Source organism: Vulpes vulpes, chromosome 13 (genome assembly GCF_048418805.1).
Source record: "Vulpes vulpes isolate BD-2025 chromosome 13, VulVul3, whole genome shotgun sequence".
Taxonomy (NCBI): domain Eukaryota; kingdom Metazoa; phylum Chordata; class Mammalia; order Carnivora; family Canidae; genus Vulpes; species Vulpes vulpes.
In genome coordinates, this window is record NC_132792.1 from 14,877,392 (window position 1) to 14,896,938 (window position 19,547).

The window sequence follows — 19,547 nt, forward strand, 5'->3', positions numbered from 1 at the left end:
GTGATGTAATGTAGACAATTTCCTTTTAGCATCATTTCTGATTTGAATGGGTACAAATCAATGACACCAACAACATAAGGGATAGAGAGACAGGAGTGGCAGTGATACATGGACAACAGAGAGGAGGCATTTTGGGAGAAGACAGTGGTCCCATGACAGACTCATCATCTGTCTGCTCTCAGACATCTCTGGAGTACCTACAATGTGCCAGGCACTCTATTAAGAACAGGAGATACAGAGATCTTTAAAAAATCATCTGTAATCTGATGGGGCTCACAATTTTATGGTGGTAACATACACTTAAACTGGTAATTCTAACATGAAGTGGCAAATTCACTGCTGGCGGGATGCAGAGAACCCCTTGAGCCATGGAGGGCCACACTGAGCACACATAACATAACATAACATAACATAGGAGCAGCCTGAGCAAATATCCATTAATCTGTCTAACTCAGAGGGCACCTGGGTGGCCCAGTTGGTTAACAGTCTACCTTTAGCTCAGGTCCTGATCTCAGGGTCCTGGGATCAAGCCCTATGTCTTGTGCTCCTTGCTCAGTGAGGAGTCTGCTTCTCCCTCTGTCCCTCCCTATTACTCCTGCTCTCTCTCTCTCTCTTAAATAAACAAATAAAACTCTGTATTACTCCACTTTTTATTTCAGCCTTTACCATGTGCTGGGTAGGCAATCCCTCAGGACTTTTAAAAAGTTGGCTGGTTCTTCAATGGGTTGATACACCAGGATTTTGCAATCGAATTTATGACTTAGATTCATCACATTTATGCTTTATGGATCTTTGTGTACTTGTCCATCTTGTCTTCCAGAATCTCAGCTGAGGATGAGAAGTCTCATTTCTCTTTAGGCTCCAGAGAATACTTTTTTGTGTGTGTGTCTTACTTGTCCTTGTGCAAAGTGGATTCTAAATATTTGTGGGATAGATCTAAATAAAGAAACAATTGTCTTTCCAAGCTAATAAATTAAGAAGAGTTTCTGTTCAATTAAATATGACTGCCACAGTTATCTAACACTTGAATTTCATATATATATTGGCTTATCTGATTCCTCAGAAATGCTGTGAAGTGGGTATCAGTATACTCATTCTACAGATGAGGAAACTGAGTTTCAGAAACATGAAGTTGCTTGCTCATGGTCACACAGCTTAGTAGGTGGCAGGATTAGTATCTACAGCTTTCAGTGCAAAGCCTTGTGAATATGAAGGAGGATTACATTCTGACCTTAGCTTTACCACCTTTTGGTGGCTCCTGGCCTGCAGGTTTGGGTTCAGGCTCAAGCATAGGAGATGAGTCAGGGACATCAACCATGCTGGTTAGTTGAATCTGAGCAGAGTCAGGTACCACTGTGGGAGGTGGCTCCACATCCACATAGATATGATCTGTTGATGGCTCCTGGGAGGAGCTGAGGGATCCAGAGGGCTCAGTGGCTACTGGTGAATCTGAAAGAGCTAAAATGGAAGTACAACAGGTCAGGAAACAGGGCTGCAAAACAGGGAGGTCATTTCAAACACCCAGTACTGGGAATCAGACAGATCTGGATTCAAATATGGCAAGTTCCTAACATCTCTGACCCTCATTTTCCTTATTTATAAAATGACAGCAAAAAAAAAAAAAAACCCCATCTCATTGGGAGATAAATGAGATCATGATATAAGGCAGCTGGTCCATAATCAGGAATCAATAAATGGTTGTACTTATTATTGATCCTTGAGAGCCATTTTTAAAAACTGGTCATAAGGAAAATGCATATCAAGGTTTAGAGCACAGGTCCACTGCGTGGATTGTCTTTTCCCAGTCCCAGTTAATTCAGAGAAACTTTGGAGGCTCCAGAGGTCTATGAGCTCCCAACTCCAGGCTAGACTCTGGGTACATATTACATATGCTTTTCATGAAGCAGGGATAGGTTCCTGGACTTTGTGAGATATTTGACTGGATTGTTGATTCAGTAAAAACATCATAACACTGCCCTCTCTTGCCAAGGGTCCTCTTCTCTCCATTTTGTGCTGTAGAATCCAGTACTTCGAAACATTTCCCAGCTGGGAGCCTCCATGGGTGCATGGCCTCCAGAGTTTGTTTTCAACAGCAAATTCAGCTTCATATACACTCAATAGGCATTTTCTGTGCTTAGCACAGAGATGAGAAGATCGGGGGTCAGAATAGAAAGCTCAAAAATAGACTAGGGATGTAAGCTACTTGATTTATGAAAACTCTGGCAGCACAAAACAATAGGGAAAATAGGCTCTTTAGGGGAAAAATGATGTACTCTATGGAGAAAAATGTAGTAGGATCCCTATCTTAAATCACATACAAACACAGAAAAATGGCAGATCTAAATGTAAAAGTTAAAAACATAACACTTATAGAAAAAAAATACAAAACAACATTTTTTGTGGCCAAGAATTGAGAAAGGGTTTTCTAACAAAATTCTGAAAGAACAAACCATTAAGTTTAAAATTCAAATGGATACGATTACATTAAAATTAAGAATTTCTGTTCAAAGATGGGGATCACAGACAGGTTAGCAGTTATCAGACTAGGAGAAGATACAATCTACAGCATGCCTAGAAGAAAAGATAAAGAAAATTTAAAAAGAAACACATAAAAACATGGAGAAGTGATACAAGCAGGCAAATCACAGGAGGGACATCAAGATGGCACAAGCATGTGAAGAGATGTGTAAATTCAGTAGTAATCAGAGACAACCAAGCTAAAACAAAAATGAGATACTACTTTATATGCAGCAGAGTGGCAAAAACCAAAACAAAACAAAAATTCAGGAAGTTGGATAAAATCATGTGGTATGGAGGAAGAAGAAGAGGGTACTCCAGATGCTGTAATGGTAGGAATGTAAACAGGTATAGACTGGTATAGACTGGTGTAGACTGGTATGAACCAGTAAAGCTCTCTAGAGCACCCTTTAGCAATACTCAGTGGAATTGCATGTGCACATTCCCAGTGAGCCAGTATATGGCAAAGAAAATCCCTTGCAGGATTCTCCCTCTGGCAGCACTCGCAAGGATATTCCTAACAACATCATTTGTGGAAGTGAGGAGTTGGAGGCAGTCTAGGGGTCTAATATAAAGGAAAAGGAAAAGCAAAGTGGGATAGATCAGTAGGTAGTGTACACCCAGCAATAGGGTTAGATCTAAGAGCATAGCTTTGAGCAAAAAAGTTGGAAACCAGATAAAGATTTCAGTGTGTGTCATATTATATATGTCCCTGAAATGGATTGAGATTTTACAAAGAAGGGCAGTGTGGGGTCTACAGTGGGGAGGGGGCCGGGCATGGGAATGGGAAATGAGGTATGGAAGGGTGGGGGCATAAGCCAGAAGCCTTGACCAGACCAGTGATGACTGCACAGCATGAACAGAGAAGCTAACTCGGCACCTGAGATCCAAAATGGAACAAATCAAAGTTAACATCAAAAAGAAAAATGTCAGCGAGTGGAGGTAGAAGGAGCTGGAGTCACATTTGTGGAAGCCAACTTAGAGGAGCTGACCTGGATGTCAGTCCTAGAGTCATAGTCTGGCAGCTAAAGAAGCTGAGGGCACTGTAGCAGCAAATTCTTCAGAAAGCTCCACCTGTCTGTGGGGCACGTCTTGATGTGGGGTCCCTTAGCAGGCCCCTGCAGGCACTACAGCTTTGTAGTCTGAAGCTCCAGAATCTAGAAGATGCTTCCTACCTTGCTCAACTTGGGTTCCATCTACTTGTGAGCTGAGGGCCAGTGGCTCCTTGGATTTACACAAAAACTGCTTCAAGCAGTTGATGGTGTAGGTGCCCACCAGGGTGCTCCTCCCAAAAGCTCTCCAGTCCACCACACAGATGCTCAGAGGTGGGTGTAGAAGCTCATTCTCAGGCAGCTCCTAGGAGAAGAGACCAGGGTGAAGTAGGGAGCGCTGCCTGGGCTGAGCCCAGCTGCTGGCGCCCTGCTGACCTGTTCAGGGGCAGGATCAAAGCAAGCCAGGCGTCCATCCCCCCTCTGCCCCTGCCTTGTCATTCTGTCCCTCCAGGTCACCCCTGCAGCTGGCCAGAAGTCTGGAGCTTTGCCTTCTTAGCCAGGGAATCATTACCCATTATATGAGGAGGTCACAAACAAGTCATCCCAGGTGTAACTTGAAGAAAAACACACACACACACACACACACACACACACAGACTGCCCAACTCTTTACGGCAATAGTCTTCAATCTTATTTTGTCATTATTTACCAGAACTCTCAACTCAAGTGAACGATGACCCAGGTCCATGATAGAAAACAGATGAGAGTGGATACATTAAAAGTGGGACTGAGGGTAAGGGGCCAGTGCCCTCCCTCTTGTATCCTCTGGTGACCCCAGAAGCTCAGCAATGCCCAGTGTGAAAGGTTTGCAAACACCGTGCACTTTCTCTAATTCCACTCTCTGCTAATTTAGATGTGTCCATTGGAGCTGATTGTGTTGTGCAAAGTAAACTTTCTTCACAGTTAGTTCAAGGTAAAAGCACAAAATATGTGTTGAAATAAACAGAAGCTCGGACATCAAAATACATTACTTTAGAAGCATAAGTTCGCATGCAAACCACTGACATGCTACATACAAATAATTCAAAAAAATTCTAACTACTAATATACGTTTCATTAAGGAATCTTCTAGGCCAGTGGTTCACAAACTTTAGCATGCATCAGAGTCACCGGAGAGCTTTGTTAAGCCAGAAGGGTCTGGGCCCCAACCCCCAGCACTTTCTGATTGGGCAGAACTGGGGCAGGACCTGAGAATCTGCATTTCTAACAAGTTCCCAGGGGATGCACACTTTGGGAACCACTGTCAACCTGCTTTGATTTACTGAACCTTTAAAAGCAAAACGACACAACAGCAATAACAAAAATCTATATCCTATTCTGAGATTCTTGCTTCTCACTAAATTAGACTGTTCTCCCTTGTAGGTGGTAGACACCCAAACTCCAAAGCATCTCATCAAAGCCAAGTTAATGAAGGAGAGGGTCCCATTAGTGGAAATGAAGGGAATGAGTGGGCAGGAGAAGGAGAGGCTGTACCACTTCGAAAGCGTCTGCCTGGACGCTGAAGTTTGGGTTGTTCTTGTAGCTCTGGATCACGCAGGACTTGACTCCTCGTCCCCCACACTCTATGAGGACCTGAGGGCGATCCACAGAGAGTAGCTGCACCTTCTTCATTTCTCGGACTCCCCAGAACAGGACCTGACAAGAGGACCAGCAGAGCTGTCACTTAGAGACCCCCGGAAGAGCTGGCATGCAGGCCCTGCCCTGGGCATGGGAAGCCAGATGTGCTACCTGGGAACTAAAGTACGTTCTTACAGCTTCTAGAGGGCCCCATCCTATCAGCTATGCCTCATATCCACCCCACAATCCCCTCAGACAAGGCAGGCAGGTACAGCAGTGCATCACTGCCCTTAGCCCCAAAGAACAACTCAGTCCTCCCTGCACCATACCTCCACTCGGTATTTACTCAGCACAGGCCGGATGCTGGCGGGAACTGGATAGATCTGGGCGACATCTGGTGGATCAACGGGAGGGAGCCCTTGCAGCCCAGATGAAGGGACCTACCACACAGAACAATTGCTGGTTAGAAGGTTGGAGAGAGGCGAGGAAGACCAGCGCTGCCACACAACCACCTCGTCCACGTGACCCCAACTTAACAAAAGTAATGTTTCCAGCTTAAAGTATAGACAAGACAGTATCTTTTACCACACTTAATTATTTATTCATTGACAAATATTTATTCATTGACATCTTCACAGGGGTGGCCAACATTTAGTGACCACTTACAATGTGCCATGAAGTTAATAGGTTAATAAGTTTTCGATAAGCTCATGATACAGAGGGGAGAAGAAAAGACAAGCGTGTCCTCAGGAGCTGATGGAATAACACTAGAATGACAGACAGCACAGGGGTGGAGAAGGGCTCTGGTCCGCTTCTGAGCTCTGAGACTTGGCTACACCCCCCCATTACTCAAGTCTATGGAAGAGATTCCTATTTAGTCAAAAAGAGACTACATCTTCATCAGTGAAACAGGAATAAAGACTTTTGAAGACAGACCTCAGGATGAAAAGGCATCTTTTCCTGTGCATCTGAAGATACAGAAGCTGTAGGAGGATAATCCCCATGCTTCACTGTGATCTCACACAAAAGGCTTGCCAAGTCTATGAAGGCCACCCCATATTGCCTTCCAAACCTGGCTCCATGGCTATGTCTTCCAAAAAGCTGTCCCTGATTTGAAGGGATCCAGTCACTGTGGTGATTCTCCTACCCTTCAGTTCTTGGAATGCAGTGTGTCTTCTGTGGAAGCTTTGTGCAGAAATTAGTGAACTGAGCCTGGAATCCAGGCCCCGCTTTGTGGCCCTTCCCCTCCCTGGGCCTCAGATATTGGGCCAGATGGCCCTCCAAGCCCCTTGAGAGCCAGATGCACTGGGCATGTTCATTTGACTTGGCCAAGAGGAAGCCTCTGTTTACTTCATTCCATCCGCTAAGCCCCTGAAGCAGTGCTCCACATCCAGTGGGTCCTTGATAAATGTTTATTGACTGACAGAAACATTAGTTCCATATGCTCAAAAAAGCTTAATTGCTCATCAAAACAGACAAAGCACAATCACATCACCATTTCTTTTTCACAGGCATATTCTAGCTGGCAACGGCAGATGTGGTTAAGCTAATTATAAGAAAGCTCAGACAAAGAAGACAGCAGACACTGTGGGCGCCAAGAAGGCTGGAGACAATGAAGCTGCAGAACCAGACCAGATAAAGGTGCTGGAAGCCATGAGGACACCCGCCCAGTACCGCCCAGCCTAAGTGATTCAGCCTGCAAAACCTCACCTCCCTGGGAAAGCTGTGTTTCTTCAGCTCTGGAGGGAAAGCCACAAAACAGCTGTGGTGGTGGCAGAGGATGGTGCCCCTGCCTGGGCTTTTATAAAAGTACTGCATGGTGTATAGTTTACAAGGTGCGTGGGGCCAGAGGAAGGTTAAAGAATAGTTACAAAGGCAGGATGGTAAGCATCAGAGGTGGGTTGAATAGGCTGATCCAAAAGCTGATTGCTCTAATATCCCAGTGGTGATAATATATTGGAACCTCAAAAGAGGTCCAGATGCAGGGCTAGGCTGAGTACGCAGTCTGCAAAATTTAGGGAGGTACCACTCTCAGGGTCATGTATGACCTTGGTCCCAACCCTGCCCATCTGAAAAGTCACTGCTGCTCAGACTTTCTGTATCCTCTGTGTGCCTTAGCTCATCATATATACTTGCGTTACCCACCCCCCTTCTTTGGTGCCATGGGTAGCACAACCCAGAGCCCCATCGCTTGTTGGCTGTGTGAACTTGGAAGAGTCGCCCAGTGTCTCTGAGCCTCAGTTCTGTCATTAGTAAAGTGAAGATCATGATATCTAATTCATGGATTGCTGTGAAGAATGGCTGAGGCAGCATGCAAGGCACCAGGCACACCTTCCAACACATGTAAGTTCCCTAGGAGTATGGGTCAACTGGAAACAACAAAGGTGTAAACTCGGCTTCACGCCGTCTTAATCTTGGATTCAGGTGATCTAGGATTACTAGTGCCCCAGACTACCTCAGAAACAAATTTAAATCCTCTTGCAAGGAAAGTATTATCACTCTACACTCAGATTTTCTCTACATATCTTTGTGAATGAGTGAGGCGTGTTTGAAGATATTGTACTGAGAGTCTACTATATGTTTGTTATTGGCTTCCATGTGTGAATGGAGATGAATCTCCACTTCCAATCCATTTCCTAATCTGTGGACTCTACCAGAATCTTCCTTTTTCATGGCTACACTCTTGATACAAGTCCCCAGTTCTCCAATCTGGATTCCCTGAAGAGCTTCTCAGTTGGCCTCCTTGTTTTCCCCTGCGCCCCTTCAGCACATACTCAATCTAGCATCCATAGTTTTCAACATAAATCAGACATTAGGCTCAAAATCTTCTCTTGGTTTCTCATTTTTTATAGAATAAAAGTCAAACTCCTTACAAACTCCTTACACAATCTTTAGGGGCTGGCATTTGCTGCTCCCTCTCCATTGAATGCTCTTTGCCCAGATACCTGCATGGCCCACTAGTTCCTCCTCTTCAGGTCTTGACTTGAATATCACTTTCTCAGTGAGACCTCAGTGGATGCCTAAAATTTCAAACTTCCCCCTCCCCCAACACACACATGTCCACTCCACGCCTCATGGTGCATTACCTTTTCTTCTTAGCATTTATCATAATGCTGCTGTTACATTATAATTTATGTAGTACCCTACATTATCTCCCCTTCCCGTTAGAATATAAGTCTTAATGAGAGCAGGTAGTTTTGCCTGTTTTATTCACTGATGAATTATTAAGAACATGCCTGACACAAAGCAGATACTCTTTAATATTTGTTTGATTGCATGAATGAATGAGTGAAATAGTCTTGCCTTCAAAAAACTTACAAATCAATGGACATAAGCCTGTAAACAATTGACCTTACTGCAGCCAGAATTAAAAAGAAAAAAAGGTAATGTGCTATAGGATGGAAGAAGAGAAAACATTTCATTTAACCAAAGTGAGGGTTGGGAGAGCTTCTTGGAGGAGGCATCTCTTGTTCTGAACTTTGATGATGGCCATTATCCTAGACAGGTAAGTGCAGCATGGAGGTTGGGATGGGTGCAATGGGGAGACATTTCAGAATGGGCTAATGCAGGACTAAAAGCAGAGTTGCACATCTATGTGGTGAAGTCAGGAAACCTGGAGCAGGCTGGCACACACAGGCCAGAGAGTATGCAGAGTAATATGAGGAAATATGAGGCTGAAGAAGCAGTCTGAAGAGGAGTTTTTAGGAGAGCTTGGATGCTAAGCTGCAGAAATCTGACATTCTCCTATGAGCGAGGCTTTCTTTTCATGAGATGTGAAAATCACACACACAAAAAGTTTCATAGTCACAACATTTGGGAAATTTCAGATCTCCTCAGGGTGTTGACCATGGTAGTGGGCATTCCAAGTCCTCAGGAGGGATATAATATGAGGCATTTCTCAAACGTTCTCTTCATTGTATCTAGAGAGACTGTATTGGGTGTTCCACAAAATAGACTTTGAGACATGTTTCTGGAGGTAAGAAGTGGGGAGCCATTGATGATTTCTGAAGAGGAGAGTGGAACAGGCCAACCTGTCATCTGGAAGGAATGTAGAGGATGATGTGAACAAGAAAAGGATAAGAAGTTAGAAGACCAGGAAACATGAAGAGAAGAGTTACATGGCAGCTGGGAAGATGGTAACCATTCACGGACAGGCTTGGTTTGGCCAAGAGTGCGGCCCCAGAGGGAAGAATTAAATCTGAGTCTGAGTTGTCAAGGCAGAGAACAGTGGCGAATAGTGGGGCCATGTGCCAGGACTGCGCAGATAGGTGGCTGCTGGCTTGGGTAGGGGAGGGAAGTGGAGCCAGTGCATTCAGGCTAGACATGGAAAAGCCAAGTTACCAATCTTTCCTGAGACAGGGAAGCATTTCAGTAATGAAAGTGGAAAGGCTGAAGCAAACCACCCACAGATGAAAACTGAGAGCAGCTGGTGACAAATGAAGGCATTTTCCAGCTCGTCTTCTCAGCACGTACGAAATCCACATACTAAGATTGTCACGCTGATGATCAAATTATTTTTTGAACAAGCAATCAAATGAGAAGTCCTAATGAAACCCTAATGAATTGGATCTCCTAGGCTGCTCACCTCTGACAATTAATGCAGCTGTCAGGAAGTAGCAGGATCTCCCCCTCCCCTCTACCCCAGACCCTCAGCTCAGCAGTGGAGGGAGGGAAGACTGGAGGGGGGACTGTAGGCTTAGTGGGAGGAAGGGGGGCCTCTCAGCTTGAATGAAGGGAGGGGAGACACTCAGCATGAAGGGAGGGAGCGAGAGGAAAGGGGGCCCTCAGCATGGAGGGAGGGAAGACCATGGAACCCAGAGAGCATCCTTCAGGAAGCCTGTAAGTACCAGTCACCCAGCCCCTCATGGAGGGATTAGGGGATTCAGGCTCAGAGCAGAACAAGCAGCTTCCAGTCCTTAAAAAGCAGCTGACTGAATCCCAGTCAGTTAACCTGAGCCTCAGCTTCTTGACACGTGAAATGGGGGCTTTGCACCAGATCTAGTTTTCCCAAGCCAGCCGATCCTCTGCCACTTTTACCACATTTGTTACTATCCAGTGAACATTTTCATGAGGTATCATTTTGCTTTGAAAAAGGGAACTTTGTGTTGCTAAGTTAAAAAGAACCACTTGCCACAAATGAAAAGCAACTTTAAAAAGGAAACCAATGAAAACAAAACAGGTTATTGTAATATATAACGTGAAGCATTTCTTAAACTTTCCTTGCACTGTATTTGGACTGGTGTTCCAAGAAGCACACTTTGGGAAATGTTCCTATCGGTAACATTCATCTTTTTAAAAGGCACTTTCAGGTGTTCCCTGCCCCATTATACTTTCCAGCCTCTCAGTAATCAAGGAGTCCATCAGTATAGCCAGATTCTAGGCCCTGACCTGCCATGTTAAGCAAGTCTTTACCTCTCTATTACCAGCTCAATTTCTTCACGTGAAATAAATAGGTGGGACTAGACATTTTCCTTTAATATTCTGTGGCATACTACTACTAATAAAATAGGTGGTATTTGTTGAGCATTAATTCCATGCCAGTCACTTTCAGTAGACTGATCATCATCCCCGTTTTGCAGGTGAAACAAAGAGATTAAGTAGCTTACCCAAGGTCACACACTATTCCATGGTGGAAATGAGATCCATACCCATGGGATCGGACTCTATCACCTTTCCTCTCCCTGGTCTCTATGTGTGAGGAGTACTTGCTTTATAGTTTTTCTACCAAGTGAATTTTTTAAAATGGGATTTCTGAAAAACAGGCTTACCTCTAGAGGAATTGGTCAGACCCAAGGGTAAAGAGCCACCTGCCTCAATGAATGCAATGGTCTCTGATAGAGGCCTTACCCTGGTCACTTCTTTTCCAGGTCTTCTCCATGTCCCATTTGGTTTTCCATTGGGCAGTCAGACCTAAGAATCTCAGCTTCCCTCCCCAGTATCCTGCCTCTGCTTTCTGGAAAAGTCTTCCGAAGCACATGTTCATAAATTCCCCTATGTCTTAGTGGGACTGATTAAGAGTTCCCTGTCCTCAGGAAACTATGTGATACAGTGTAAGAAGCAAGAGGCTTTAAAGGTCTCAGTTCAGCTCTTAGCTGCATGATGAGTTTAGCCAGTCAACTGCGACAATCCTGGGCTTATATTCTGGAAAATGGGACTCATAATACCTCAACAGGGTTGAGGGAAGTCTATGTGATGAAAGTTATGTGAGGCAGCAATCATCACATGTGGTGAGTGCCCACAGGTTTGCTCCCTTCTTCCCCCTTATTCTCTCATGGTCTGTATGAGCTCCAGGACTTGCATATAGGGCTGCTTGAGCAGTGCTGGCCAAACCCATAAGGATGTTTCATCCTGGGACTCTGACCTATAGGAGCTCTAGATATAGCCTGTATTACCTGAACTCTTAAGTGGCAGTTCCCAGATCCCAAGAAGGAGACACTTTCAGACCCAGGACCAGTGATCTAGCACAGCTTCTCTGGCCAGGAAGACAAAGTAGATTTCCAGTGCAGATGACACTTTCAGTTCACATACCTGTAACAGTTCAAATACAGCAAGGAGGTCCCCTCCAGAGAGGCTTCCACAAAAGATGGGGTGATAGCACAGTCTGGGTGGCTCATAGTCCTGGTCAGCTAGTTTCACAACAGGAGCAGCCACTGTGGCACCCAAATATTCTGGCTTCCCCTAAGGCAGAAAAGAAAGGAATTTGTCCCTGATGGTTACCTACCTAGTTCTGACCTGCATCAATGCACTTTTAAAAAACTGTCAGCCTCAGTGTCTCCCTCTTGCTACTAAGTCACTCTCTTCTTCCGCCAAGAACCTTTTATCCCTTACCAAGAGGCCAGGATCAGGGGAATCCATTTGGGCTCCCAGGGAAAACTTCTGGGCACAAGGCTCTTAGGGATTATCTCTCTTCTTAACAAAGGGGGCTCAGTGGATTAAGTTAAATAATCATCTAGGTAAACTTGAAGGGGAAAAGAAGAAATAGGTGGCACCAAACATTCCAAAAGCTCTCCAGGGCAGAATACCACTGTGGTCAGGAACACGAGCTTTGGAGTCCAGGCAAACCCTGAGTCCATGAGCTACTTTCTAACTCTATGGCCCTGGGCCATTTACTCAACTTTTTTGAGTCTCACGCCTTAAAAGGGATTCAAAATAATACCTGTAAATGGGGCTGTGAAGATTGACTTAATAGTATATGGGCTTTGCACAGTGACTGGTATACAGTGAGTGCTCAATACGTGGTAAGATGATAATGATGACGATGATGGTGATAAAGGTCAGTATATTCAAGTGATAGAGCAGTTCTGCCCATTTTTCTTGGTAATAAGAGGCCATTGAAGCATTTTTGTATGTACGTATGTATGTGGGCCTCGAGATTTTTTAGGAACTATGGGAGGGCACCATGTCCTTCCTCCAGGAGCAGCATAGGGCTAGAGCATGGGGCTGCCTTGCTATTTATCTCAGGAATGGCTGGAATGTAAACTCCATGTAGCAGCATTGCCTGTTTTACTCACTGCTGTGTCCCCCAGCACAGGGCAGACACTCATTACATTTATTGAGTGAAAGCTGTTGGATTAATGACTTTGAAGGGACAGGGACAGCACCCGCATTCAGCACAGGACTTCCGCTGCTCTGTTTCATTCCCTTGGGACTCACACCAGCACTAGCATTCCTGGCTGTAGTAAGAAACTTGGTTGAGGGGGAAATGGAGTTTAGTTTAAACTAATGATTATTTGATGATTTTATGATTATTTTAGATGATTATTTTGACTTTAAAACAAACAAATCTGCCTACTTGTATCCACTGGTGGGTTCAGAACTGTCCCTCGTAGGATGGAGTTATGGCAACTGGATGCAAGTGGTCTGCTATTTCATCCATGACCCTAACTGGGAATAATTAAGTAAAATTGCCTTGGAACAAAAGAGCAAACTTAAACCTGAGCTAATTTGCCAAATAAAAACACATTGCTTAGAGGAGCAGCGGGCCCTAATGAGGGTACAAGCCACTGGGTGATGAGAGAAAGTTTTAGACTGGAGGCACATTCTGGCAGAGTTGGAATGTAATCATCTGATCACCACTAGAAGGCTGTGGGCCTGGGTGTAGCTGCAGCCCACAGGTGTAAACAGAACCTTCTACATGTCTACGTGTATCTCTCCAGGAAGAAAATACACTTTTCATATATATTTTTTCTATTTTTTCTCTCCTACATTTTCTTTTGGTTTTGAGGTAAAAATGTAGGCTTTGTTTTTCTGTGAAGGGTCTGGTTCAGGTGGGGCCCAGGAGGGCAATCATAGAATGGAGATCAGATCAAGAAGGGGTCCGAAAAGCAAAGGGACAGCAAAGGGAAATCCACGTAGCACAGTAGGTTGGTTTAGGAGTTGGCAAAGATGCTTGATTATGGTTACTGATTTTCAAATTAAAAACATACTTAGGACTGGAATCACATTGTTTCATTTTGTTTTTAAAGATTTTTATTTATTTATTCATGAGAGACACACACAGAGAGGCAGAGACATAGGCAGAGGGAAAAGCAGGCTCCCTCTGGGGAGCCTGATGCGGAACTCGATCCCAGGACCCTGGGACCACGCCCTGAGCTGAGGGCAAACTCTCAACCACTGAGCCACCCCGGCGCCCCTGGAATTGTGTTGTTAGCAACAAAATTGAAAAGGTATCGATTTTGTGGCTGTCTATACAGAAAATCTATACTATATTCGTAAGAGTAGAACTCGTGTTCCATAAATATATACAATTTACAGCTGTAAGAATAAGGTACAGAGAAAATGACATGGAAAAACAGAATGTGTGTGTCTAAAGGGGTATAGCCATACCAGCTACTCCCACATTTGCAGGAAAGGATGGACACTAGAGGCTAGGTTCAAGTTCTGGCTCAGCCTCCTGCTACCTGTGACCTTAAACAAGGCATTTGACTTTCCTGGGTCTCTGGTTCCTTCTCCAGGAAGCAAGAGGGGTTCATACTCTTCAAGGTCCCTGCTCATCCTCTACAATTCTCCCATGCTCATTTCCTCCTGACCTTGCACCAAGAGCAGAGCTGCCAGCATGCTTGAGGAGGTGAAGAGACATAGGAAGGCTTCCTGGAACAACTGTTGTTCTTAATATTTCTGTGCTTTGTCAACTTCCCAAGGGGGCCATGACATCAAAGAAAAGAAATAAGCCTTTGCCTCTTATCTTAGACTTTTTTTTAACTTAAAAGAGAAGAAAAATAAAATAAAAAAAGAAGGCTTGTCTTAGTAATTAAAAAAAAAATCCTCCAGTAAGCTTTTGAATCTACTTAGTATGGAACACAAACATCGCTGGAGAGGAAATTTTTGGTTAACATCATAACAGAAATGGGATGGAGACAAATGTGTTGTTGCTGGGCTTGGAATCAAATCCAAGAGGAAAAAGAGACCCAGCTACAAGGGTCTCTGAACTGGTGACAGTCCCCACCCAGTTCTCTCCCTGCAAGTGAGGTCAGTAAACACCTGCAGTTTTCAGGAGGCCTGGACATTTTTTTGAATATTTTATTTATTTACTTTAGAGAGAGACAAAGAGACAGAGAGAGAAGAGAGCACAAGCAGGGGGAGGAACAGAGGGAGAAGCAGACTTCCTGCTGAGCAGGGAGCCCAATTCAGGACTGGATCCCAGGACCCTAGGATCACGACCTGAGCCAAAGGCAGACCCTCAACGTACAGACCCACCCAGGCACCCTGAGGCCTGGACATACTTATTGAGCATTTTGACTGAGCAGCAATAGGGACATAGCTGGAGGTTGGGTACAGCTGCAGGTGACTTCATACAAGTATCTTATTCCTGAAGAAGCATGTATGGACTGAAGTTTTGCGGCCAGGATCCTATTCTCAGTGCAATCGAATGGGAAATCTAAGTGAAAAAGCCCTTAGTAAAGCAAATGACCACCACCCATTTTCCTGGTTCTGTAATTCATTGTTTTCCCAGGTCAGAATGGCTTGTGGGCACCTGTAGGTCCTGAGCAGTCACAGGCTGGCTAGACAAAGGAGGTCAATGGGCTGCAGTCCAGTCAGCACCTCCTGGGACACTCACCACTGCGTCACTGTCATAGAGCTCCACCACCACTGAAGGCGGGGACTCTGCTAGCTCTTTCTGGTCTCCATGCAATACCAGGTCATTGAACAGCAGCATCTGGTTCCAAGTAGGGGAGAGGGTCTGGGAAATGACCTGGAAGGTGAGGCCAAAAGAAAAGCAAAAGATCATTGGAGAGGGCTGGAGGGGGAGGGGTGCATTCACTCAACAGTTCCTGATGGAGGACGAAGAGAACCCACTCCAGTCATCCCCTTCAGTCATTTAACATCCAAGCCACAGCATGCTAGATGCTAGGGGTTGCAGATTCCTTGTCCTGAAGAGCTTACATAGGTTCCTATGTTGAGTAGAGCCCTCTGTAATGATTAACATCTTATTTGCATACCTAATTTCCACTCAAGCCTCCCAGAAGGGCTGTGCTGGTAACGCAAGCTACCCTTTGTTGAGCACTGTATACCAGCTGCCGCACTTTGTGGTCTCCTTCAAACTTCACAACCACTCTGAGAGGTGGACAGTTACCTGCTCATGTATTATAGATCAGGAAACCAGGGCTCACTTATCTGGAGCCAGCAAGTGGCTGAACTGGGACTCAACTTGAATCTTCTGGCGCCAAAGCCTAGGCTGCTAACTTCATCCACTCTCACCAAGTAGATGCTAATATTTTATGGAAGGGCACACTGAGGATGAGGAAGATCTAGTGGCTCTTCACGTATGAACAAATAAAATTTTGTCATTAAATACTCAAAAGTGGGATTTAACTCTAATATTCCTTCTATGGAATTCCACTGTTCTGTGGATATTTATTTGACTGCGTTGAACTAATCAGAGTCTCCAAACTAACCTTCACCATTTTGCATGACATCTTTTTCTCTGCGATAGCAGACTGTGACGTTGGCTATTGGCTGTGTCCATCACACAGATGGATAAGCCAAAGAACCGAGGACAACAGTCTGCATTATTGGTTTAGAACCATGAGTGTTTCACCTGGAAGTGGTTCACAGCCCCTCTGTCAGGCCATTCAACGGCTACCCTCAGAAGGGGGCATGTCTTGCCTCCTCTAGTCTAGTCAATTAGATGTTTGGACATCTGCCAGTTTCACAGAGCTGAACACTGGGGTTGTCTGCAGGATGGGTGGATTCTGTACCTGGCACGAAACTGGCCTGTCAATGTGTGAGGCTACTCCTGGGAAGAGGCCACAGAGTCACATTTCCCTCTCTTCCAGGCTGTGCAGACAAATGGGTGATGTCACAGCACAGAGGGTGCTGGGCCATGGGGAATTTCCACACCCCCCCTGAACTACACCCTTGCTTCTCACTCTGCATGCGGGATGCGGGGAGGTGGTCAGAGAGGGATCCAGCCTGGACCTACTTCCTGGACTTCAAAGAACAAATCAAAATGGCATCTAGGAGTTTTACATCAGGAGGCATCTCTAGTCACACCATTAAACCATTAGCACTGTGGTCAGGAGAGAATTTTTTATTGTTTTTCTTCATATGAGTCGTAAAAATACTATGCGTTTCACCATTTCCTTCCTTTTTTGAATAATAAATTTATTTTTTATTGGTGTTCAATTTGCCAACATACAGACTAACACCCAGTGCTCATCCCGTCAAGTGTCCTCCTCAGTGCCCGTCACCCATTCACCCCCACCCCCGCCCTCCTCCCCTTCCACCACCCCTAGTTCGTTTCCCAGAGTTAGGAGTCTTTATGTTCTGTCTCCCTTTCTGATATTTCCTACCCATTTCTTCTCCCTTCCTTTCTATTCCCTTTCACTATTATTTATATTCCCCAAATGTATGAGAACATATAATGTTTGTCCTTCTCCGACTGACTCATTTCACTTCCTTTCTTGCTTTTTGCTTTTAGAGTACTTCGTGCTTCAGACACAGTGATGTTTTTGACACGAATCTCAGAAAAAAAATTTTTGAACTTTTTGGACAGGAAAAAAATGGCTTCAACCAACTTACAAACAGGAGTTACGTAGTTGCAATGAAAAATGACCCTAGGTGGGTGTCTGACATCACAAAGAAACATGGGTTTTTACGTTGGTTTTAAAAATAGAAATGGGAAGTCTTTCACAGTCTGCATGCGACACGTGATACCAAAGCGATTTATGATCCTCACAGCATCTTTCATATAGAAATATTCTGATGGCTTTCTTGACACCTTGGGCTATAAATACCACTTAATAATATTCCAGATACCGGCATTCATCTACTCAACATATATTTCTTAGCACATTCAACAAACAATGTGCTAGGCATGGTATTAGACACCCACACTGCATGCTCAATCACTATTTGCAAGAATAAATGAATGATATTGGCCTGTCCTCAGAGTTGTTGCCATGAGTATAAGGGCCCTGTGGCCACCTTCACTAAAGGTGAAGGTACTAAAAGGCTCACCCAAACAAAAATACATTCTCGCACTTCTCTGCCAAAGTGTTCATGACTAGCTTCTCCTCTTCAGGGCTTCCTTGAGGAGTTATGCATTTTGACTGTGTTTGCTGCCATCTGGGAGATTCTGGTAGTACTTAGCTGACACTTTGAAGAAGGAATGAGATACTATGGATGATGCATGGCTTTTGAATCATATATCCCTGGGATAGAACTTTAGTTCCATCACCTGCCTCAACTTGGGCAGGTGATTTAACCCCTGTGAACCATCGCTTCCCTCATGTAAATGGGGTTAGTGCCAATGTTGTAGAGTTGTGATGATCACTGTCTGAGATAAAATGTATTAAGTGCCTAGTACACAGTCAGTGCTCAGTAAGTGCTTGTTGTCCACCTGACTCCACCCCCGCCACACTATTTATCAGTGAGCAGATACTGAACATCTCCCACATGCAGTCTGTGTATTGGGTACTCTTGTCTAATAGGAGACAGTCTGTGTCTTCAGGACTCTGATTCCTTAAAACATCAGCTTCTGCACTGTCCACACCCCCACCCCCCGTGATGTCCTCTCCTGTCCTCTAAAGCTCCTCTCAGCCACTCGTTCCCTTTGCCCTTTTGTCTCCAAAGCCTTTCTCTTTGAGGAGCTGTCTCCCTTTCCCTTGTTCCTTTGGTCACCAGAATAACTGGATTCCCCTTCTGAGATATTTCATCATGATGTCACTTTAAAAAGGACTGGCTGCAGGACCAACCCTGCTAAGACTCTTTCTCTGTGCTCCATGTGGTTGGTTCAGGCAGGTGCTACCAGGTGAACAGTGGAGCTCAAACATGATCGCAGGGACCCCAGGCTCAGCTTTCCTCATCATGAAGAGTGTGAAGGTGGGGCATATCCCACACATGCTCCGAGGCAGCACAGCACTGAAACAGCAGGGAAATCAGAAACTTTGCTTACCAAAAGGGAAGCAGAGTAGTTAAGCAAAGTGGCTTTGGAACTGGACCAACGTGGGTTTCCATCTTGGCTCTACCACCTTCTACCTATATAGCCCCTAAGCCTTACCTTCTCATCTGCAGAATGCAACACTAATAACATCCACCTTTAGGCTCTAGTGAGATGTAGTAAACAACATGTATAAAATGCTTAGCATTATGCCTGGCACATGGGAAGCTCTTAATAAATGGCAGCTATTATAACTAACAAAAATTAAGAACTTCGTTCAAAAGTATGGAGGCAAAGTCCAGAGCTCAACAGGAGCTGTTTTCCCATTCAAATGATTATGTGATAAATACCATTTATTCCTTTGAGATATGAGTCCAAATCAAATGAAGGTACTGGATGGAGATGCAAAATAGGAAGATAATTACAGCCTAGTGGGCTCATTCAAACTCCTTCCCCATCCAGGGCTCCAGGATCACCAGGGCTTAGAATCCCACAGTTTTGTGGAAAGTGGAGGAATGCTTCAAGGGATTCTTTGAGAATCTTCCTTGCTTCTGATGGGAAACCTTGATGACAATAATAACAAGGAGTCACATAGAAACTGTTACAAGCAAGGCACTGTCCTGAGTGGTTTATTCTCTGGGAAGTGTATATGATGTCTTCATCATGAGGGCTTTGCTTCAAGAGTTTGGATCAGAACTCAAACAATGTGGCTCCAGAGTCTATACTCTTAATCACTGAGCTATGCACTAACTCCCAAAACACAAGGAAGAGAAAGTAGTATGGAGTCTTCATGCCTCATGTGTTTTCATGCTCCTTCACTAGGTGAAGATGCAGTCATTTTCCTTCTGAGGTCTCTCTCATCTCCCCCCCTCCGACAGAACTAATCTCCCTCTCCATGGCTCTCGGAAGACTTTGTCTAGCCCCGCACTATGGGGTTTTCCAGGGTGCAGCCCCTGAGCCCAGCATGGGACCCATCATAGAGCAAGCAGCCTGCAGGTGCTGGAGAAATGGACAAGATGATGATTCATATTATGATCTAG

At 44.7% G+C, this 19,547-nt stretch overlaps 1 protein-coding gene and 1 long non-coding RNA gene across 4 annotated transcripts in view; one reads left to right on the forward strand and one right to left on the reverse strand.

Moving 5' to 3' along the window:
* The window catches only part of LOC140595133 (uncharacterized), a 170,151-nt gene extending 162,085 nt beyond the window's left edge, over nt 1-8,066 (forward strand). The window contains exon 3 of the long non-coding RNA XR_011996517.1: nt 6,638-8,066. This is a non-coding gene — a long non-coding RNA (uncharacterized lncRNA). The remainder of the gene's footprint in view (nt 1-6,637) is intronic.
* FER1L6 (fer-1 like family member 6) overlaps nt 1-19,547 on the reverse strand; it is a 156,442-nt gene that overhangs the window by 46,058 nt on the left and 90,837 nt on the right. For all 3 annotated transcript variants that reach the window (XM_072733968.1, XM_072733969.1, XM_072733970.1), the window contains 6 exons: nt 15,184-15,318; nt 11,655-11,804; nt 5,456-5,566; nt 5,043-5,204; nt 3,693-3,873; nt 1,232-1,458 (listed from right to left, as the gene is read on the reverse strand). In XM_072733968.1, the coding sequence (XP_072590069.1) occupies nt 1,232-1,458; nt 3,693-3,873; nt 5,043-5,204; nt 5,456-5,566; nt 11,655-11,804; nt 15,184-15,318 (966 nt within the window). The remainder of the gene's footprint in view (nt 1-1,231; nt 1,459-3,692; nt 3,874-5,042; nt 5,205-5,455; nt 5,567-11,654; nt 11,805-15,183; nt 15,319-19,547) is intronic.